This window comes from Ips typographus, linkage group LG3 (genome assembly GCF_016097725.1).
Source record: "Ips typographus isolate SLU linkage group LG3, UJ_Ityp_2.0, whole genome shotgun sequence".
NCBI lineage: Eukaryota > Metazoa > Arthropoda > Insecta > Coleoptera > Curculionidae > Ips > Ips typographus.
In genome coordinates this window covers 2,469,787-2,489,004 of record NC_138424.1, presented here as the reverse complement: position 1 = coordinate 2,489,004, position 19,218 = coordinate 2,469,787, and the positions used below count along the sequence as shown (strand labels likewise).

Here is a 19,218-nt window from a genome sequence, read left to right as displayed (position 1 = left end):
TTGACACAATTTGACAATTTATAATTGACTAAAGCGGCCCCTAACAATGACAGGTTTAACTAGTACTAACAAAGTTAACACACTGTCCGCATTCGTTTTAAAGCTCCATGGACCGACCAGAGCGTTTTTGACGTCACAATGACGTAATTTGACGGTTGGTCAAATTATGGTTTTGCCAAATTACGTCATCGTGACGTCAAACACGCTCCATGGAGCTTTAAAACGAATGCGGCCACTGTTGCCATAACTATCAGTTTAAGCTTTCCCTTTTTATTATTAAATAAAAATGTTCTTTTGTCATGCAAATTATCAGAAATTTGTTTATAATTTAGAAATGCAACAATTATGATGCTAGTGACTTTAACAACTTTAAAATTACAATGTTGCCTTTTTTTTTTGGTTTTACGGCCTTCAGCTGCCTGGACTATTCGGCAATGTTGCCTTTTGGATTTTCAACAGCAGGTTTCTGTCAGTACTGTCACTGTCAAAAAGGGGAGAGGTAGTTAAGCCAGCAAACGGGTCAATATTTTGATTTTAACTTTATTAAATTAAAAATTAATTGGAAATAAATTAATATAATCTAATTACAGTGTACCAGCAATTGGATAATTATGGCCCACGAATCTGAAGAAAACATTTTTCTCTTTGTCCCAAACATAATTGGTGAGTTGACTGATCAACTTACTAATTTTGCAAAAACTCAAATTTTTCAGGGTATGCACGAATAATACTGGCAGTAGTCGCCTTCTACTTTATGCCAACCAACCATATCATAGCCACGGTCTGTTACGTGGTCTCAGCTTTACTGGATGCAGTAGATGGTCATGCTGCAAGGTATAAAGCTTACTAAACTAATAGCACAGCACAATTTGAGTTTGTTGCTAGGTATTTCAATCAGGGCACCAAGTTTGGTGCTATGCTGGACCAGCTGACTGATCGGTGTGGTACTATGGGACTTGTGGCAGTTCTGGCTCATTTATATCCCAAGTACATGTTTCCCCTGATACTTTCAATGTGTATTGATGTTGCTTGTCACTGGATTTACTTACATTCGTAAGGCTATTGAGTTACTCTAAATGAGTTATTTGAATTCAACATGTTTTATTAGGAGTATTCTGCAAGGGAAGCAAAGCCATAAGTTCATAGACATGTCTGAAAATCCCATAATGAATGTCTACTACACCAATCGTACTGTGTTGTTTTTAATGTGTTTAGGCAATGAAGCTTTCTTTGCCTCCTTATACTTGCTGTATTTTACTACAGGTCCTCTGAGTAAGTTACCATAAAGACTGAAAGAACTGTAACCAAAGGTTGGATTCAGTTTTAGGGCTGTCATTGTTCAAAATTGTTTTGTACCTTTCTGCCCCTGTAATGATTGCCAAGACATTCATATCTCTGCTCCATCTTGTTGTGGCTGCTAAAAATCTGGGTATTATTGATGTCAATGAGAGAAGACAATTGAGTAAGAAAGCAGAGTAAGAATTTGTGGAATAAGCAACTTTCCTAACTAAATTCATTAATATGTGTTTTATTAACTTACCTTTATGTAATATAACTAATATACTGCTGGGTTAATGGAAAAAAATGGTTAGAATGTTCCAATTGACCAGCAGTTTAGTTATCAGCTAGTCAGGTATATGAAACAATTTTTTTTATAATGTAATGTAGTTTATACATAAATATAATTTTTATTAATTCCCTGAAGTCCTTGTGACTTATATGTGATACCTTAAGCATTTTAAAACCAAATAGATTTAGTAAATGTAATGTTTATTTCCCAGTAATACTGTGAGTAACAAAATAAATTATGATTCCATCAAAAACTTGCATATTTTTTAGAAAAACTTTCAAAGTTAACCCTTAATAATATAAAAACATTGTATTGGTATAAAATCCTTAGGAGATAAACAACAAACATGGTAACGTTTCTTACTCTCTAGTCACTTTGATTCCAACATTACTTTCATATATTAGATCAGTTTTGGAGGGGAAAAGTAACTTTAGTTTCTCTTCCTTGTCAAGGATTCTAACTGCTTGGATTTCAGTGTCAGTCCCCAAAAGGTACACCAGTTCTTTAAGCAGTTCAGTTAGAACACTTTTACAAACATGCTGTGATAATGAACTTGTCACTTCAATGAACATTTTTGTAGTTCCAGGTTCAATCTGAAAATGTTATCATCTAAACAAGAAAAAAAAAAGGATTTTTTCCCTGTTAAAACACTGACCTTTGTGATATCAGCATTTGTAATTGGAGGGAAGGAAATCACTTCATCCTTTTCATTCAATAAACATGGATAAAATGGTTTGCCTTCAATTAAATATAGATATTTGTGAATGCCAGAATAGCCGCTACGCTTTTTTTCTTTGCGCAAATTGTTGGCTTCAATTTGTAGCTTGGCAAAGAGCTCAGCTCCTGTGATTTCAACTGCTTGATTTAGTGGCTTGATTTTCAATTCATTTGGAGCACAAGTTGTGTATTTTACCACTGAAGATGCCTGTTACAAATCAAGTGTTACTGAATTTCATGGTTTTGTTCTTTACAATGAAAGAGAACTTAAAAATTCTTTCATTTGAAAAAACCCAGACAATAAACTTTAATAATTACAAATGCCACTTACCAACTTAGCAAAATCATGGGTAGCAATTGTGGCTGAATTACGTTTATTACAAACTGCATCATGAAGCTTGTTCTGCAATTTAATAAACTCCTTAAAAGTGGTTTCAGTAAAACTAACCCCATTTACTATACAGCACGCAATGTGCTCACGAATTGACTTGGTTGAACCATCAACAACTACTTTAAAACCTTCATCAGCTGGCTTAACATGAATTGTGTGCTTAAAACCCATTTGATCATTGCAGAGTTCACTCTCAGAGTCTCCATCACTTTTCTGCTTTGACTTGCCACCTTTCTTGACTTTTTTAGAAGCCTCATTTTCAACATTTCCAATTCTAGGACAGTTTTGTTTGACATAATCTAGAACCTGTTTAGTTCTACATTGGTCTATAAGTTTTAAAAGCCTACGGTCACTTATGGGATTGGACTTTAAGTTGACTTCTTTCAGTTTTGAGCAGTCAGCAAGTTCACCAGGAAGAACTTTGATTTTATTATTGCTGATATCCAGAAGCTTTAAAACTGGTAGTAAACAAATGCCAGATGGAATTTCATCAATATCATTGCCTTGCAGCTTGATTTCACTTAAACTCACCAGTTCAGATTTGCAGACATCTGGGAAGAATTTCAGACAATTTTGTGACAAATCCAACACTGTAAGCTTAGAATTATTTTGCAGTGCAGGAAAACTCTCCAGCTTGTTGTTAGAGAAGTTAAAAGTAACAATTTGTGACAATAAAGTCAAATTTTCAGGCACCATTTTTATGGCATTTGAAGACACATCCAATATTTTTAGTTTGCTGAGCTGAGCTACACTTTCAGGGATTGTTTCAAGCTTATTTGAGTGCAGTATCAAGGTTTGTAAGTTGGCTAGTTTAGAAATTTCCCCACTCAATTCACAAAGGTTAGCCTCAGTCAAACTGAGAAAATTCAAATCAATCAGACTGTAGATAGCAGTGTCAAGACCATCTTTTTGGATTCTATCTCTTATTTCAGGACCACTTAAGACCAACTCTCTTCTGTTTTCTTTTTTAGCAGTTTCAATTTCCTTCCACATTGCTACAAATTTATTATAAGACTAGGTAATCACCGAAATGATTTTTTCTATACTCAACTGTTCTGGGAATAGCACAATCAAATTTATCGATTTTAATGGGTATCACTATGTGAAGGTTTTTTATCAATCAGATAAACTTGCATAAACGTGCTTCCACTGCTTTGTTTATAGTCAAAAAAAATTCCGGCAAACTACCATAAACATATTAATAACTGACACTAACAATGTCAAAAATGTCAACACTGACAAGTGAGTGATTAAAAACATTTAATTTTAAGAAAATATGGTTTTGGTTTAATTAAATTTAGTTAAAGTAATTCAGAATATTTTTTCCAACTACTCCTACAAAAGTTTGAACCATTAGAGACAACAAACACTGAACATTTTATACCAAGGGTATTGAATGGTATTGTTATAGGTTAATGGGTTTGAAAATGACAAAAAATGTACCAGCTAAAGCGGACTCTACCGGCGACTAGGTAAACTACGACAATTAAAAAGTCCCTAACTTTTTAGTGTCTTCTTCTGTTCCCACTAGAAATCAATGTTGGTAGCACGCTGCTGCATTGCCAACTGTACAGAAATGTATTGGATCTTTTAAATTTACTCTCCAAAAAAATTTAATTTGCCGTATATTTACAGCTTCAAATCAATTAAATCTAGTCTATTCAGACGTATTACTGGAGGCAAGAGAGAGTTACTTTGTAGTTATTAGGAATTTAAATAATACTTCCAATTTCCAATATTATAATTAATTTAGGTTTGTAAATGTGGCATCGCCGCGTTACAAGCATTGTGGGTAATTCAATGGCGCTTTGGCGTGTTTTGCAGATCGTATTCGAAGTGTTTTCATTTTGAACGTGTAAAATGCCAAGAACTAAGAAAGTGGTAAGTGTACATTTTATTTACTAATTAACTAGAGACCGTAAACTTTCACCTATCGCTAAGATTTATGCGCTTTACCGCCGTTTTGCATGCGAAATTGCTGGCCGAAAAAAATAGTCATGACGTTTTTTTTGTTACAGTCATTCATATCCCTGCTTTAATCTGTTTATTTTTGCGTTTTTCTTTGCGATTTTCTCGTAGTTTCCCTTCTGGTAAACGCTTTTCCGTTGCTGGAAGAGGTCCCGTACATTGATTTTTCAGTTTGGTGGCTTTTTTCTTTTTTTTTCGGCTCGAGACCTGCGTTTAAAAATTCATAACCAAAAAATACAAAAAAACATTGCTTCGATTTTCTAGTGTTTGGGGCCCTTTGCCCTGTTGCTATACGGTTATTTGGGGCTTACGCTTACGCTTATAGATCGTGAGCTTGTCGCTAGGGCGTTGGTTCACGCCATATTTGTCTTAGAATAAAAATACTGCTTCTATTGCAGTCTTGGCTCAGAAGCTTTTGTATACCTTATTCATATGGTTTTATCTACTTTTGTGAATCCCTGTTTCATGGAACACTTTAGATATGCTAGTATATTAAATTGTTTTAGTGAATAATTAGATTACTATGGGTTAATTTTTGATTTATTAATGACAGTCTACAGTTACATAAGATTAGAACAAAGCAATGGATTATTGTTGAAGAGTGTTCCTTGCTGTAGAACTGATTATTAAGCTAGAATTTAGGCTGTGCCAGCTTTTTTGAAGCTTATGTCCCTCTTACACAGATTAAATTTGAGGAGACCCACTCGACATGCAGCATGTGTAGTAGCAAGCTAATTCCCACTTTTCTCAATTTTTCTAGATAATCTAATAGTTCTTGTATATCAAGATTTGACTTTTGTATTGTTTGACCTGTTTCGCTAGTCAAAAAAAGCCATGGATGAGGAAGAATTGTCTGGAAGTGATTTTGATGATGATGAGGATCCTGATAAAATTGAAGTTCCTGGTAATAAAGCAAATATATTTTAAGGAATTGGTATTTATTGATGTTGTAACTTAGGAGGTGGTAAAGACTTGGCTACTGCAGCTGCAATAGCTGAAAATCGTGACATCAAATTAAAACAAGAAAAAGATGTAAAACCTGATGTTAAAGTCCCTATGGGTGCTATGGGGATGACCAGTAAAATGATGAGTGGACTTCCTGGTATGAACATTCATCCCAGCACTTTTGACATGATGAGAGCACCAGGTATGCATTTTTCTTTGTTAATTCATTTTTACTAGGATATTATAGGTTTAGAGTGTAATTTGTTGTATGCGGGAAGTAAGGGTTAAAAGGTGGTTATAAATGTGTGTTTTACTGTAATAATTGCCACTATCAAGCAGCATATGTAACTGTGTAGTGGGCCCTCCATTTGGCGGCGCAGCAAATTCAGCTGGCATGGGTGATCTAGCCGCCATGGCTTCCATGCTGAGCAGTCTGACGGGGGGGCCCATGGCCAATATGTTTGGCTATCAAGGAGGCCCAGGCGGCTCAGGGGCGGCTTCCGCCTCTGCCGCCGCGCTGAACGCCGCCCGTTTCTTGCAGCAGAGTAAGTCAGGCTAAGAGGGTTTAGCTGGTTTCTGTTCTTCTGCAAGATAGTCTGCATGATGTGTAGTTAAAAAATTAGCAGCTTTCCACAATAACATTTTTTTAATTTGGTTTTCTTTTGTAGATCAATCAGAAGATCAGCATTGGTTTATAAAATAGCACCCAACCATTTTTAACCTTGTTTTTTTTTTACTTTAACTTTCATAGGTGTTTTAGACACATTTCTATTGGCCTGTGGTTTGGTTTTTATTATTTTATAATGTAATCAAGGACTTTACATGAGAAGAGCTGGCATTCAAATAAAATTATTTAAAACAAATCTCAGGAATTTTTCAAACACAGTGAAAAAGTATTCTTATTAAATAATTAAATGATTTTTTGGTGCATATCCAATCACACTGGTTTAGTATGCCTACGCCATTATTAACCAAATAAACCACTTCAGTAACCATGCATAGTAGATACTGCCTGACTTAGTGTGCACCATATTTTAACAAATTTTAAGTTTATAGCACTTCACAGCTTCTAAATGGTGTTTTTTCAGTTATTTGCTTTAATTGTGTCTAGTACAATTAAAAGAGTGTTGAAAAAATCTTCAACAAATGTTTTGTCTTCTTCAATTCTTTGGTAAAAATTAAATTTCCATTAGCATGTCCAGGTAGTTAAGTTTTTAATAGAAAAACATGCATTATTCAATATTATAATCCTAAAAACTTATTTTCGTAGTGGAAATGGCAGCGTTTGGAATGGGGGGAGGTGGTCCTTACATGCAAAATCCCATGATGCAAAACATATCCTCCATGTTTTACAATGCTAATCCTATGGCAGGCTGGGGTGGTTCTCTTAGTAATAAGGTGTGTATTAACTTGTTAGCAAAAGTTACATGTCAAATTAATGGTTGTTGCTTATTAAGGCCTTGCAACAAATGTGGATGAACCAAATGGACAATAAACAAATGATGCCCCATCATCAAGAAGAAGAGGAGGTAGACGATGAGGAGTTGGGGGTTGCCGAAACATACGCGGACTATATGCCTTCAAAACTAAAACTCGGCAAAAAGCATCCAGACCCAGTTGTAGAAACAGCGTCTTTGTCTTCAGTGGCCCCTGTAGATGTGTGGTACAAAGTGTCGATTCCAGACGAAACCATAAGAACCGGAGCTTTATCGGCTTTACAACTTGAAAGTATCACTTACGCGTCTCAGGCTCACGAACATATCTTACCAGATGGTAGTCGAGCCGGATTCCTAATCGGAGACGGTGCAGGAGTGGGTAAAGGCCGTACAATAGCCGGCATAATCTACGAAAACTACTTGAAAGGTAGAAAACGCGCCATCTGGGTGTCTGTGTCCAACGATTTAAAATACGACGCTGAACGAGACTTGCGCGACATTGGAGCCGGCAAAATTGACGTGCATCCTCTAAACAAGTTCAAATACGCTAAAATCTCGTCGGCCGTAAACAACAACGTGAAAAGGGGCGTGATATTCAGCACCTACTCCGCCTTAATTGGGGAGAGCAATTCAGCTGGAGGAAAATACAAATCCAGGCTGAAGCAATTGCTACAATGGTGCAATCACGACTTTGACGGTCTAATCGTATTCGACGAGTGTCACAGGGCCAAGAATTTGTGTCCGGTTGGTTCTTCTAAACCTACCAAGACTGGTAATTTTTATTTTTTTTTAGTAAGAATATTCTATTAAGTGTGATTATGTTCAGGTTTGACTGTGTTGGAACTGCAAAACAAATTACCTAAAGCTAGAGTGGTGTATGCCTCAGCCACTGGAGCCTCAGAGCCTAGAAATATGGCCTATATGGTGCGATTAGGGTTGTGGGGTGAAGGGACTACCTTTAGGGAGTTTTCGGACTTTATTTCCGCCGTTGAGAAACGTGGAGTTGGTGCTATGGAAATTGTCGCCATGGACATGAAGTTGAGAGGTTAGTTTTGCTTCTAAAATGACTTGCATTGAGGTTCAATAGTTTCCATTAGATTAGTCATTTTTTTACGTTCATTCAGTATCTACAAAGATGACATTAGCGGATCATGGTTGTAACTAGTTCCTATACTGTTTTTTTTATATGAAAACTTCTTTGTAGGAATGTACATAGCTCGACAATTAAGTTTTCATGGAGTGTCTTTCAAAATCGAAGAAGTACCATTATCCAAAGAGTTCGAGAAAGTGTACGACGCCAGCGTAAAATTGTGGGTGGATGCGATGCAAAAGTTTCAAGAAGCCGCCGAGTTAGTGGACGCGGAAAACCGTATGCGCAAAACGATGTGGGGTCAGTTTTGGTCGGCGCATCAGCGATTTTTCAAGTATTTGTGCATCGCTGCCAAAGTGCCACACGCCGTAGCCGTAGCGCACGAAGCCATTAAAATGGGAAAGTGCGTCGTGATTGGTTTGCAGAGTACTGGCGAGGCTAGAACTTTAGAGCAACTCGAACGGGATGATGGTGAACTAACTGATTTTGTGTCGACTGCCAAAGGTTTGGTTATAAACGTTACTGGTCGATTTAAAATGACACTGAGAAATTCCAGGGGTGTTTCAAACGTTAGTGGAGAAACACTTTCCCGCTCCGGACAGGAATAGGATTCACAAATTGTTAGGAATTGGTGCAGGTGGAGCAGACACTAAAAAATCCCTAAATGGTAGCTCAGAGGAGGGAAGTTCGGCGCAGAAGCGAAAACCTGTCCGACAGGCAGCCCAAAGAGCCGTTAAACGGAACAAATGGTCCACGTCGGACACGGACAACAGTGAGAAAAGCGACTCGGACTTTCAGATGTCTGATAACGAGAGTGAAATTTCGGAGGAACACAGCGATTCAAATCAGTCCAGTGATTTCAATCCTTTTAATTCTGACAGGTGAGTTTTCACTACTTTTGGAGTAGTAGCTCTCTAATTGTGGTTTGTAGTGACTCCGACAACGACCCCTGGAGTCGAAATAAGAAAAAAGGAAAGAAACAGAAAAAGTCGCCTAAAAAACGACAGTCAACTCAGGATAAACTGTCAATGTTGATTTCCCAAAAAACAACTAAAGGTAAGAATTGTTTTGTTTCTCTGTACAGTCACAAGAGACTCAGTGAAGCAATAAGTAAACTAGAAGTACTAGCTCACAATTTTACAATTCAAAACATAATATGTCTTCTAATAATAAAGGATTACCTGCTTATGTAGCCAAAGCAAATGGTGGTTCGGACATCAAAACGTCTGCGCCCCCTATGGACGCCATCGACAGGGCGTGCAGCATGAAAGAAGAACTATTACATGCGATCGAGAGGCTGGGCGAAAAATTGCCGCCCAACACTCTCGATCAGTTAATAGACGAACTGGGCGGCCCGGAAAATGTCGCTGAAATGACTGGTGTGTTCTTGACTCACCTTTCCCAAGTAGATCAGTCACTACATTGTGATTTTTAGGTAGGAAAGGCCGAGTAGTTCAAACGGAGGACGGCGCCATTCAGTACGAGAGCCGTTCGGAAATTGACGTTCCTTTAGAAACGTTAAATCTGACAGAAAAACAACGGTTTATGGATGGTGAAAAAGACGTAGCCATTATTTCAGAAGCGGCGTCTAGTGGAATTTCATTGCAAAGGTGGGTGGTTTACTCGTTTTTAATGTGGAACTCATTAGTCACGGATTTTTCTTTGTTGATTATAGCGACCGAAGAGTGAAAAACCAAAGACGTAGAGTTCACATAACCCTAGAATTGCCCTGGTCAGCTGACCGGGCGATTCAACAGTTCGGCCGAACTCATCGAAGTAATCAAGTCAATGCACCTGAGTATATTTTCCTTATATCGGATTTGGCTGGTGAAAGGAGGTTTGCTTCTATTGTAGCCAAAAGGTATACATTTTATGTTTTTTTCTTCTAATTTCAATTTATCAAATGTAAGGCATTTTAAGGCCTAATTTTTGGCGAATGCTAAAGTAGAATCCAAATTGAGTTTGCCTTTTCCATTGAAGCGAGATGTGAGAGGGTTATACACAATTTGGACAAAATATATATATTTTTATATTAACGGTTATTTGCACATTTATACATATTACAGTAGAATATGACTTAAGATATAATAACTGGATATTTTTTCTATGCAGATTAGAGAGTTTAGGTGCGTTGACGCACGGCGATCGACGCGCAACCGAAACCCGAGACTTAAGCCAGTTCAACATCGACAACAAATACGGTCGAACGGCCCTGGAAACCACGATGAAAGCCGTCATGGGCTACGAGGCTCCGTTAGTACCTCCTCCCAAAGATTACAAGGGAGAGTTTTTCAAAGATGTCGCTGGTGCATTGGTGAGGCATTTGTTGTGTATTATATTTTGGTGCACTGCAGTCAATTTGACATTCTATCTGAGCTTGATTTAATGCTTGACTGTTTTGCTAGATAATAAGAGCGAAGCCCAAGGGCCCGTATACTTGAAGTTGTTGTATGCTGGGTAGTATAGGCTTCATACAATGTTAATGTTGACTTAAAGCTGTTTCGCAATTCGTCCAGTCTCATTGGAATGGTCTTTAGTGTCTTAACATTTTTCAGATCGGTGTCGGCCTAATCGTAAATAGTGAAAATATGCCCGGAGTCCTGTCCTTAGACAAAGACTACAACAATATGTCAAAGTTCCTTAACCGTATACTTGGTATGCCAGTAGAATTACAGAATAGGTTATTTAAGTAAGTTACCCTTCAGTTTAGACTAGTGGCAGCGTTTGCAAATTGTTTTTCTTCAATTAGATATTTCACGGATACTCTGGCGGCGATCGTGACGCAAGCAAAACGTAGCGGTCGCTTCGATCTGGGTATTTTAGATTTAGGAACCGGTGGAGAAGTGGTCAAGAGGGTGAAGTGCGTCACGTTTGTGCGTAAACACGCCACCGGGACTGCGCCTACGGAACTGCATACAGTTCACGTGGAACGAGGTATGTCCTGGCCGGAGGCGTTGGACAAATACTCAGACTTGACCGGGGATAATGAAGGTTTCTGGTTATCTCACCAGGTACGTGAGATTCAAGTCTTGAGTCATATTAGTGCTGTAATAAAAGTTTGAAATTTTTTAATGATCAGGTGAGAAACGGCAAACATACGGCTATCTTAGCAATAGCCGTGGACGGAGGCAGCAGTAACCCGGGTAAAAAGAAGCCGGAAAGCAAAAAAGACCAAATGTTTTCGGTATATCGACCGAACACAGGACTGCAGTTCCGACAAGAAAGTCTGGCCGAACTGGAGAAAAAGTACAAAAAGGTGTGTTGTTTTGTGATCTGTTACTTTGTGTATTAATGTGATTGGGTTTAAAGGTGGATTCGGCCGATGCCGAAAAATCCTGGACTGAACAGTACGACTCTTCGGTAAATACGTGTTCGCACGCGTATTGGCGCGGCAATTGTCGGAACGCCACAGCCGGTCACGAATGCGAAGTTGGTAAGTTTGTATTCAATTGCAAGGGAGTTTCAGTGTATTAGTTAACTTGTTTATGTTCTTAGGACTGCGTAGACGCACATATCACGTAGTAAGTGGCAGCGTTCTCTCGGTGTGGAGCCGTGTCGAAGGGGTTTTAGCTGCCCGCGGTGGCGTCCAGAACAAAATGCAAGTGATTAGGTTAAGGACGGAAGAGGACTTGAAAGTCGTCGGTAAGTTCATTTGAGAAGATCAATCTTATTTAGAACTACAATGAATTAATGATTGTTTTAAAAAAGTCTTGTATGGTTTTGATTTTGATGGTGTTTGATTTTACTGCCAGACCAGTTTACATCCTCAATAGACATTCATGCATGTCAACTGTCAAAACCTTACTCAAAAGCAGTTATTACAGATATCGAAATTTCAAGAAAATAAACAGTAGGAAAAGACTAATTTCAGAGTTGATCACAAGATAAGCTTTGTTCTGTGACTGATAAGAATATGTGTTTTATAACATGATAGCCCCATTGTCAATTTGACGGTTCAATAAATGTCAGGTTATTTTGACGTTTTTATCAGTTTCGAAGAAATCAGGGTGAGTCATATAGACCAGTTTTGTGTCAACTGACTATTTCCAGAAGTAAAAAGTGCCTTGAAAACTTGCTTGATTTAAATTGCCAGAGTTCTCTACGGCCATTTTAAAAGTGTCAGAGACCTCTAAATGCTACTGAGAACCTTCTTGTGTGTGCCAGAGTCCTAAAAGTGTCTTAAACCGTCCCATAACTGTTTTAAATTTGCCAGAGGCCTCGTTATAACTATTTTGATAGTGTCAGAAAAATGCTAAATGCTACTGAAAACCTTCTGAAATGTGCTAGAGTCCTACAAGTATGTTAAACCGTTCCATAACTGTTTTAAATTGCCAGAGCCCCCTAGAACTATTTTGAAAATTCCATAGGCCCCAAAATGCTATTGAAATTTTTTTAAAAACTGCTAGAGGTCTCTACAAGTATTTTAAACTTTTCTAGAACTGTCTTGAATTGCTAGAGGCCTCCAGGACTATTTTAAATGTGCCAGAGACCTCTAATGCTATTGAGAACCTACCTAAAAGTGCTAGAGGCTTCTACAAGTGTCACTGAACAGACTATACCAATCAAATCATGTGTCCGACTATCGAATGACGTCGCATTCGTGCCGACAGACTGACTTATGTTACTTTTCTCCATCTTTGTCAGAGTTTCAAATTTCCATACCTGTATATAAAGTAGCACTTTTTGAACCGTTTAAACACAGTGGTCTGCAAAACAAAACCGTTAAAAACACTATTAACTATTATCACAAGCTCATAACAATTTCACTGTGTAATTTATTTGTTTTTTTTTTAGGTACGGTGATTCCTAAAAATTGCGTTGAGGCTCTCATCGAGGCGTTATCGTCAGATGCGGAAAAAACGGAAGAGAGAACGTTTTAAAGAGACTGATCGCTTGGAAAAAAAGGCTCGGTTCTTTTTTTTGTGTAACTGTTACAGGGCGAAAAAAGTATTTTATGACGCTAAACACTTTTGACTGTACTATATAGGCTAAACGAATAATTAATAGCGACACCTCACTCTCTACCCTGAGAAACGGTTCGCACATTCACATACAGGGTGTCTCAACATTTGATCTGGCCGAACGAGTCAAAATTTAATCGTATAACTCTGTATACAACAGGACCCATTTTGCGTTTTGTTGTAAATGGAATATTTTTTACCAAAACTCAGTATAAAAAAATAGGACCCCCCTGTATCTATACCAACTCAACAGCACTACTTGTTCGATGTATTTTGTATAGAAATCACCCGAACGAGAAAGTAAAATTCTAGGTTAACCTAAAAAAAATAAAACAACTGTGAAAATATTAGATATGTATTTTAGGAGATACCGTTGTATTTATATTAGCAGTAATATTTTTTTAATAATAAGGTTTAATTCCGCAAATCGTACTCTTCTCTCATTGCGTGTACCAGTTTGTTGAATTTATTTTGAAAAAAGTTTACTCGTTGATTTTGGTTATGAATCGAAACGCTCTTGACGGACCATTTCGATCCGAAAATTGCCAGTTTTTGTGATGTAATTGTTAAGTTGCGATAGGGTTTAAGTTTGACAATTTCGTTTCCCCCAGAATCTTCATTTTAATTTCGAGTAAATCACCGCGCGTTCCGAAACAGAAACGATGGTTTTTGTTTTCTTTTTTGTTTGTTACGTCTCTTGTTAAATTATTTTCTGGTTTAACCCAAATAATCGTTTTTTAGAGATTTTTTTATTTGTGTTCCATTAATAATTAAGACAAAAATAAAATAGCTTTGTCTCTAGAAATCAAAGACGGTTTTATTTAACCCTACCAAAAATTTCGGAACGGACACATTGTAGAAACAGGAAAAAAAACCGGCAAATTTGTGTTTGGGACTGGCAAAAATGAATTCAATCACCTTTAGAGGTGGACTTTTGGATGTTTCTTCTCCTCGCATGTCGTTCCAAATGTGGCCTGACATTATTTATTAAGAAGTTAATATCTTCACTAAAACGTTCAGAACAGTTGAATTGAAGAGCGATTTCGTGTAGGCGCTCCAGGCCGGTTTTCATTCTTTTGATTTGTTCCAGTAGTAGAGAAATCTGGTCCACACCTAAAAAATACAGCCAGTAATAGCAGAAAAGAAAAGTAAACCTCTAACCTTTCGTAGCTATTTCAATTCTTTTTTTCGGAAACTTGGCTATCAAATCCTTAACATTTGGTTGCACTTCTGCATCACCACTCTTCACTTCACTGCTGAATTCTTCTGTATTAGTAAAACTAACTCGGTTACTGTTTTGGTTGTCCTTTTTAGAAGCAGGCACTATTTTTGCTTCATTCGGATGCTTACACGTTATCACATCTCCGTGCTCAGTTTCAATGGAAAAACTATTCTCCCGCTCTACAGAACTGTCTCTATTACTGTCCAAGCACTTCAAATCCCGCCTTTTTCCTTCGGTTTCTACGCTCATAATGACGCTTTGATCTGATTTGGTGCAGCAGTAAATTACCGCTTTGGATTTGGTGTTGTTGTACCGTTTATCTGAGTTGTCTATAATGCGCTGTATCAGGCTGTATAAGTTTATTAATTTGGATTTAAAGCTATTTTTTCATGTTAGTTACCTGAAGAAGCTTCTTAGCATTGTCCACTTTCAAGGGGTATCATTTATATTGGGTTAGTTTAAAGGTTTGTCCAGTTTGTCCCATAAGAAATTTTAAAAATATTGTCAAAGTCAGTATTTTCACAAAGGTGCGCAAAAAGATGGTGGTTTATTGGTGTGTCTTGAAGCACAGTTCAGATTAAAATTTAACGGCAATCTGAAGTTTATAACTCATCTCAACAAAAATGATCATGATAATGTAATTGAACCGATTTTTTATTGAAACTATACAGTACACTTTGCTACATCCAAAACTATAACAATAACAAAAAAAAAACAATAGCAATTTCCGAAGTTTATGTCCCTTTAAAACTGTACCCCATGTGTTTACCCGCGTCTCCGACTATGTCAATGTCGCTTTCGCAATCGCTCAAGTCCGAATTTGTTCCTGAACTGCTCGGGGGCTGGTCCCCGCCCACCTGCAACATTCCATCTTGCTGATGAGAATCTAAAATAAATAAAAAATGCTTTTAAATAGAAAACAATGGAGAATCGTTGACTGTTGAGCATGGACGCTCTAGTCTATTGCCACCATTTCATTATCTGATTATCTCTGTTGAAAATTAGGAATTTTTGACAGATGTCACGTGATTTTTTTTTCCAGATCACGTGGTCTCTTATTTGTATGACATGTAGGATCACGTGATATCTTTTAAATTTTAACTACCTACAAATTAAATCCTTTCTGTTTCCTAAAAGTAATCAAAAAAAAAATCACAGTTTCAGGTTTGATTAGGCGTAAAAACTAATCAACTGAAATTATTGCTCAAAAATAATACTAACTCCTAATTTGGGATTTGTAAGAAAAGCGGCAAAGGGCCAAAACCTATAATACCATTTTAATAGACTCCCTCGGGTATTACGCGCAGTTCGGGTTTCACTATTTTCCTAAGCGGATTCTATTTTTCTCGCTCATAATTTGCCTTCCGGAAAAACCTCGACAGTCTCGTATAATCGACCTCGGGAAAGGGAAACTTTCCCTACGTGATTCGCCTTATTGAATTAACCGAACAACCATCCCTCTCCCGTGTCCGCCATCTTAGCAGTCGGCAATTTCCCTTCTAAAGATGCCCCTAATTGATGTTTAAGATGGTCACGCCAAGAAATTTGCAGAGTTCAGGGACTTTGATTTGATTTTCGTCTTTTCCGGGAAATTTTCAACAGTGGCGTGCCGTTTAACTTTGATTATTGTCAATAATTGAAAAGTACTGAAATAAACACTTACTATCATTCATGCTTGTTCGAATCTTCTCGTTCCCATCAATTTTCTTTAGAATACCGTTCGCTTTCTCTTCTTGCAGCTTTCGCATCTGTTTTTTGTGCTTCATTCTGCGGTTCTGAAACCACGTCTTCACCTGCGTTTCGCTCAGACTGAGCGCGTTTGCCAGTTCCACTCTTTCAGGGGTGGAAAGGTAGCGTTGGGCTGAAAATCTTTTTTCCAGCCCTAAGAAGGACAAACAATCACATTCGATATCATCGAAGATGCTGCTAAAATGTCACAAACCTGTCAGTTGGGGATCGCTGAATACTGTGCGCGCTTTTCTTCTCCGACAGTGTTTCAATGCGTTCAAGGAAATTTCGCTGGCTGAACTTCCAAATAAAGTCGGATGAAACGGTAAACCTATGAAATATCAATATTACAATACAAAAACACATTACTAAGAAGCTTGTGACGTCATTTGACAGTATTGACCATAATATGATTCATTTGGTTTACAAATATATCAACAGTGATCACGTGACTATCTGTCTGGATCCTATTGAAACTTCTAGAGAATTCATTTTTATATTAGCTTATTGGTTGGCATCAATGTAAAGCAGAATTTAAATAGGAAATTAAGATGGCCGACCACCTGACTTAATTAACTTTGCTTTGACAGCTGCGACGGTACCAGTATTAGTTTTCAAGCTCCATGGAGCGAGCATAGCGTTTTTGACGTCACTCTGACGTAATTTAGCAAAACCATAATTTGAGAAACTGTCAAATTACGTCATTGTGACGTCAAAAAAGCTCTGCTCGCTCTCGGAGAAAATGAATGTGGCCAAATACTCGCTTATCTAAGGGAGAATTTTGAAATTTTCGTACCTGTATATTATCTTAACTTATGGCGTTTTTGATTGACATGTTTAGTGCAAAACCAGTGTATTCCCATACTATTTCAATGAGATTTGATAGAGCAGGGTACAGATACACTAGTTTTGCACTAAACTTGCCAATTAAAAACGCGATTATATAGCATATAGGTAATCTGACATTTGAAAATAATTGGTTTCATAAACTCATAACGTTTTCCATTGGCAAGTTGGTATATTGAATGTTAAACTACTTGTATCCTGCTCTATCAAATGTCATTAAAATAGTACGGCAATATACTAGTTATACACTGAATTTGCCAATAGAAAACGGAGTGTTTAATGTGAAACATACCTTTGATGGATTAAAATACGTATATTGAAAGAAGTGAACCTGAATTTTAAAATTGTAGTAACATATAGGGCATCCTGTTTGGTCAGGATGAGTTAAAATGAGATAGACACTGTAAACACTTTACATAATATGTAACGGATATGCTAATATAGTCCGATTCACGAAAGTTTGACCATCACGTAACGAAGGCAATTCTTACGAATTAAAACACATCAGACGTATTTCAGAGATTGATCGATACAGTACTATTTGACAACATGACAACTGACATACTACCCTGACAATAGTTATGAAAAGAGAATGTCTTACCTCAACCAGTTTATTTGGTCACGTGATGGTCAATTTTCAAAAATTAAATTGTCTTTGTTTTGTCGATTTATTTTCACTGTACATTACTTATATTAATACTACTTACCGCCATTTGCACCGTCCTACTTTAAGCGAAGCTTAAGTCAAATGTGGTTAAGAGTGTGACTTTTTTACCTGACTACTGTCATAGTCTAAGGGTCTAAGCCACACTTTAACAAGCTAGGCTTACAAAACGACACGACGGTGCAATTAGGGGTTATTAACATATAGCACGATAAATAAATATGATTGTAACCAGACAACTTTCCCTGTTTTCAGTCAAATCTGACTAATTTTTTGTAATTTTTGAGAAAGCTCTAGCTTAGCTATGAAAAACAAATTTTAATCAAATTTAATATACCTTGTGTCAGAAAGTATGGATCGCCTATATTTTTATAGGGAGTACCCAGATAAGCTCCCAAAGCGCCCATCACCTGAATATAACCGTTATCCGGAGTTTGAAACCCGGGCACACCACCAGTTTGCACCAAATTTCCTTGAAAAAACCCCTGCGCCCCAAAGTCTTTATTACAACCACTTTCCTGATGGTGTTTTTGAGGGGAATGAAACGCCCTACTTGGAGGCTCTAAGGGTACTTTGGAGTTATTATTGTTCAAATGAGTAGAAAAAAAAGCAGATGAATCCGAGCGTGGATGATCACCATTTTTTTGTCTGTACAGAATGTCCTCGATCAGAAAACTCGTTCTGTTTTGCGTAATGTTATCCGAACTAAAGTCTTTGCGATTCATTTTGTCAAACAATTAAACTTTATACATGTTTATAGAGATGAAGCACCCAAAACGTTTAAAACAAACGCCGAACACTAACTGGCCAATATTGGGCAGAGGCCGACTATGATAGCGCGAGTTACCGCCCCATTTTCCAGTTTGCTACCCCCGTAATCGGGGAAAGAAGTTTTGAGTCTCGCTCGTTCTGCTATATGGGGGGTGACTTTGGCGCGCTTTAGACAGGGTGGGGGTGATATGTGACATGGCACGAGGCAGCAGAATGTTTGTTCATCATTTTTTTTTTGTATGTTCTTTGAATTGTAAGTGTAAAACCAATTACTATTGCATCACATTAAACTAACTTTGATTTGCATCAAGGGTCACATTCTAAGCAGCCCGCAACGTCTTTCGTAAACTAATTAAAGCGCGAGAATGTCGTCAAAGCGGCACCCTCTTTACCCTCCCAGCTTATTTCGAGCGGGATCGAAAACAACCCAGTGGCACAATGGAAAATGTCCTTTTAATGGAGTTACAGCCCTAAACCCGATTAGCCTTCATCAAGTCTATTACGGCTTAGATTCGGCCCTTTTGTTATCTCGACGACGCCAACGTTGTCAAAGCTCCTTCACCAATCTAAACTACCCGGAAAATTCAATCCTGTATATCATAAAATACTGAAAAATCACGTTTTTATACTTTTATTTTAAGAGTTAAGTACATAAATATAGTAAAAACAGGTTTAAATTCTTATTTTCACTGTGGTAATGGCGGATAGTGGACATTACTGTGCCAGTGTTTCTATTGGTCGTAAATAGTTGGTATTTTGAATATTGACGTTTGACATTTGTAAAGTACAGCTAATGAATGACAGGTATCACGTGCTTTCGGGTTTTTTGTACGTAAGGCGGTCATGTGTGTCCAATACAAACCAAACAACGAAATGTAATTTCCTGACACCCACTATCTTATGTTATTT

At 37.6% G+C, this 19,218-nt stretch overlaps 5 protein-coding genes across 9 annotated transcripts; 2 read left to right on the top strand and 3 right to left on the bottom strand.

The window, feature by feature from the left end:
* The first annotated feature begins 483 nt into the window (after positions 1-483).
* Positions 484-1,823, top strand: Pis (phosphatidylinositol synthase). The gene is made up of 5 exons (XM_081974712.1): positions 484-663; positions 714-834; positions 886-1,053; positions 1,109-1,272; positions 1,322-1,823. The coding sequence occupies exons 1-5, from the start codon at positions 612-614 to the stop codon at positions 1,477-1,479; spliced, it is 663 nt and encodes a 220-aa protein (XP_081830838.1). The 5' UTR covers positions 484-611; the 3' UTR covers positions 1,480-1,823.
* On the bottom strand, positions 1,754-4,017 carry LOC145725810 (leucine-rich repeat-containing protein 47-like). 2 transcript variants are annotated; one of them, XM_081974706.1, is made up of 4 exons: positions 3,725-4,017; positions 2,619-3,673; positions 2,226-2,495; positions 1,754-2,163 (listed from the first exon to the last, which is right to left on the bottom strand). In XM_081974706.1, exons 2-4 carry the CDS (start codon positions 3,669-3,671, stop codon positions 1,930-1,932), a joined length of 1,557 nt encoding a protein of 518 aa, XP_081830832.1. In that variant the 5' UTR covers positions 3,672-3,673; positions 3,725-4,017; the 3' UTR covers positions 1,754-1,929. The 2 variants fall into 2 exon arrangements, with proteins under 2 accessions (XP_081830832.1, XP_081830831.1); XM_081974705.1 differs by having other exon boundaries at positions 3,730-4,013.
* A 413-nt stretch (positions 4,018-4,430) lies between these two features.
* On the top strand, positions 4,431-13,888 carry sno (Protein strawberry notch). Of its 3 annotated transcripts, none has more exons than XM_081974803.1 (20): positions 4,431-4,559; positions 5,407-5,550; positions 5,605-5,793; positions 5,948-6,136; positions 6,862-6,989; positions 7,049-7,799; positions 7,854-8,072; positions 8,232-8,621; positions 8,674-8,998; positions 9,049-9,173; positions 9,311-9,496; positions 9,553-9,727; positions 9,793-9,978; positions 10,230-10,431; positions 10,673-10,806; positions 10,867-11,128; positions 11,197-11,373; positions 11,427-11,550; positions 11,613-11,759; positions 12,912-13,888. In XM_081974803.1, the coding sequence occupies exons 2-20, from the start codon at positions 5,481-5,483 to the stop codon at positions 12,995-12,997; spliced, it is 4,065 nt and encodes a 1,354-aa protein (XP_081830929.1). In that variant the 5' UTR covers positions 4,431-4,559; positions 5,407-5,480; the 3' UTR covers positions 12,998-13,888. The 3 variants fall into 3 exon arrangements, with proteins under 3 accessions (XP_081830929.1, XP_081830928.1, XP_081830930.1); XM_081974802.1 differs by having other exon boundaries at positions 9,293-9,496; XM_081974804.1 differs by lacking the exon at positions 5,948-6,136 and having other exon boundaries at positions 4,432-4,559; positions 9,293-9,496.
* On the bottom strand, positions 13,870-14,861 carry LOC145725889 (uncharacterized). Of its 2 annotated transcripts, none has more exons than XM_081974806.1 (3): positions 14,701-14,861; positions 14,240-14,649; positions 13,870-14,191 (listed from the first exon to the last, which is right to left on the bottom strand). In XM_081974806.1, the coding sequence occupies exons 1-3, from the start codon at positions 14,718-14,720 to the stop codon at positions 13,989-13,991; spliced, it is 633 nt and encodes a 210-aa protein (XP_081830932.1). In that variant the 5' UTR covers positions 14,721-14,861; the 3' UTR covers positions 13,870-13,988. The 2 variants fall into 2 exon arrangements, with proteins under 2 accessions (XP_081830932.1, XP_081830933.1); XM_081974807.1 differs by having other exon boundaries at positions 14,240-14,639; positions 14,701-14,841.
* A 75-nt stretch (positions 14,862-14,936) lies between these two features.
* Positions 14,937-18,425, bottom strand: bsh (brain-specific homeobox). Its single transcript, XM_081974805.1, has 4 exons — positions 17,876-18,425; positions 16,243-16,359; positions 15,964-16,182; positions 14,937-15,186 (listed from the first exon to the last, which is right to left on the bottom strand). The coding sequence occupies exons 1-4, from the start codon at positions 18,261-18,263 to the stop codon at positions 15,035-15,037; spliced, it is 876 nt and encodes a 291-aa protein (XP_081830931.1). The 5' UTR covers positions 18,264-18,425; the 3' UTR covers positions 14,937-15,034.
* Between the last annotated feature and the right edge of the window lie 793 nt (positions 18,426-19,218).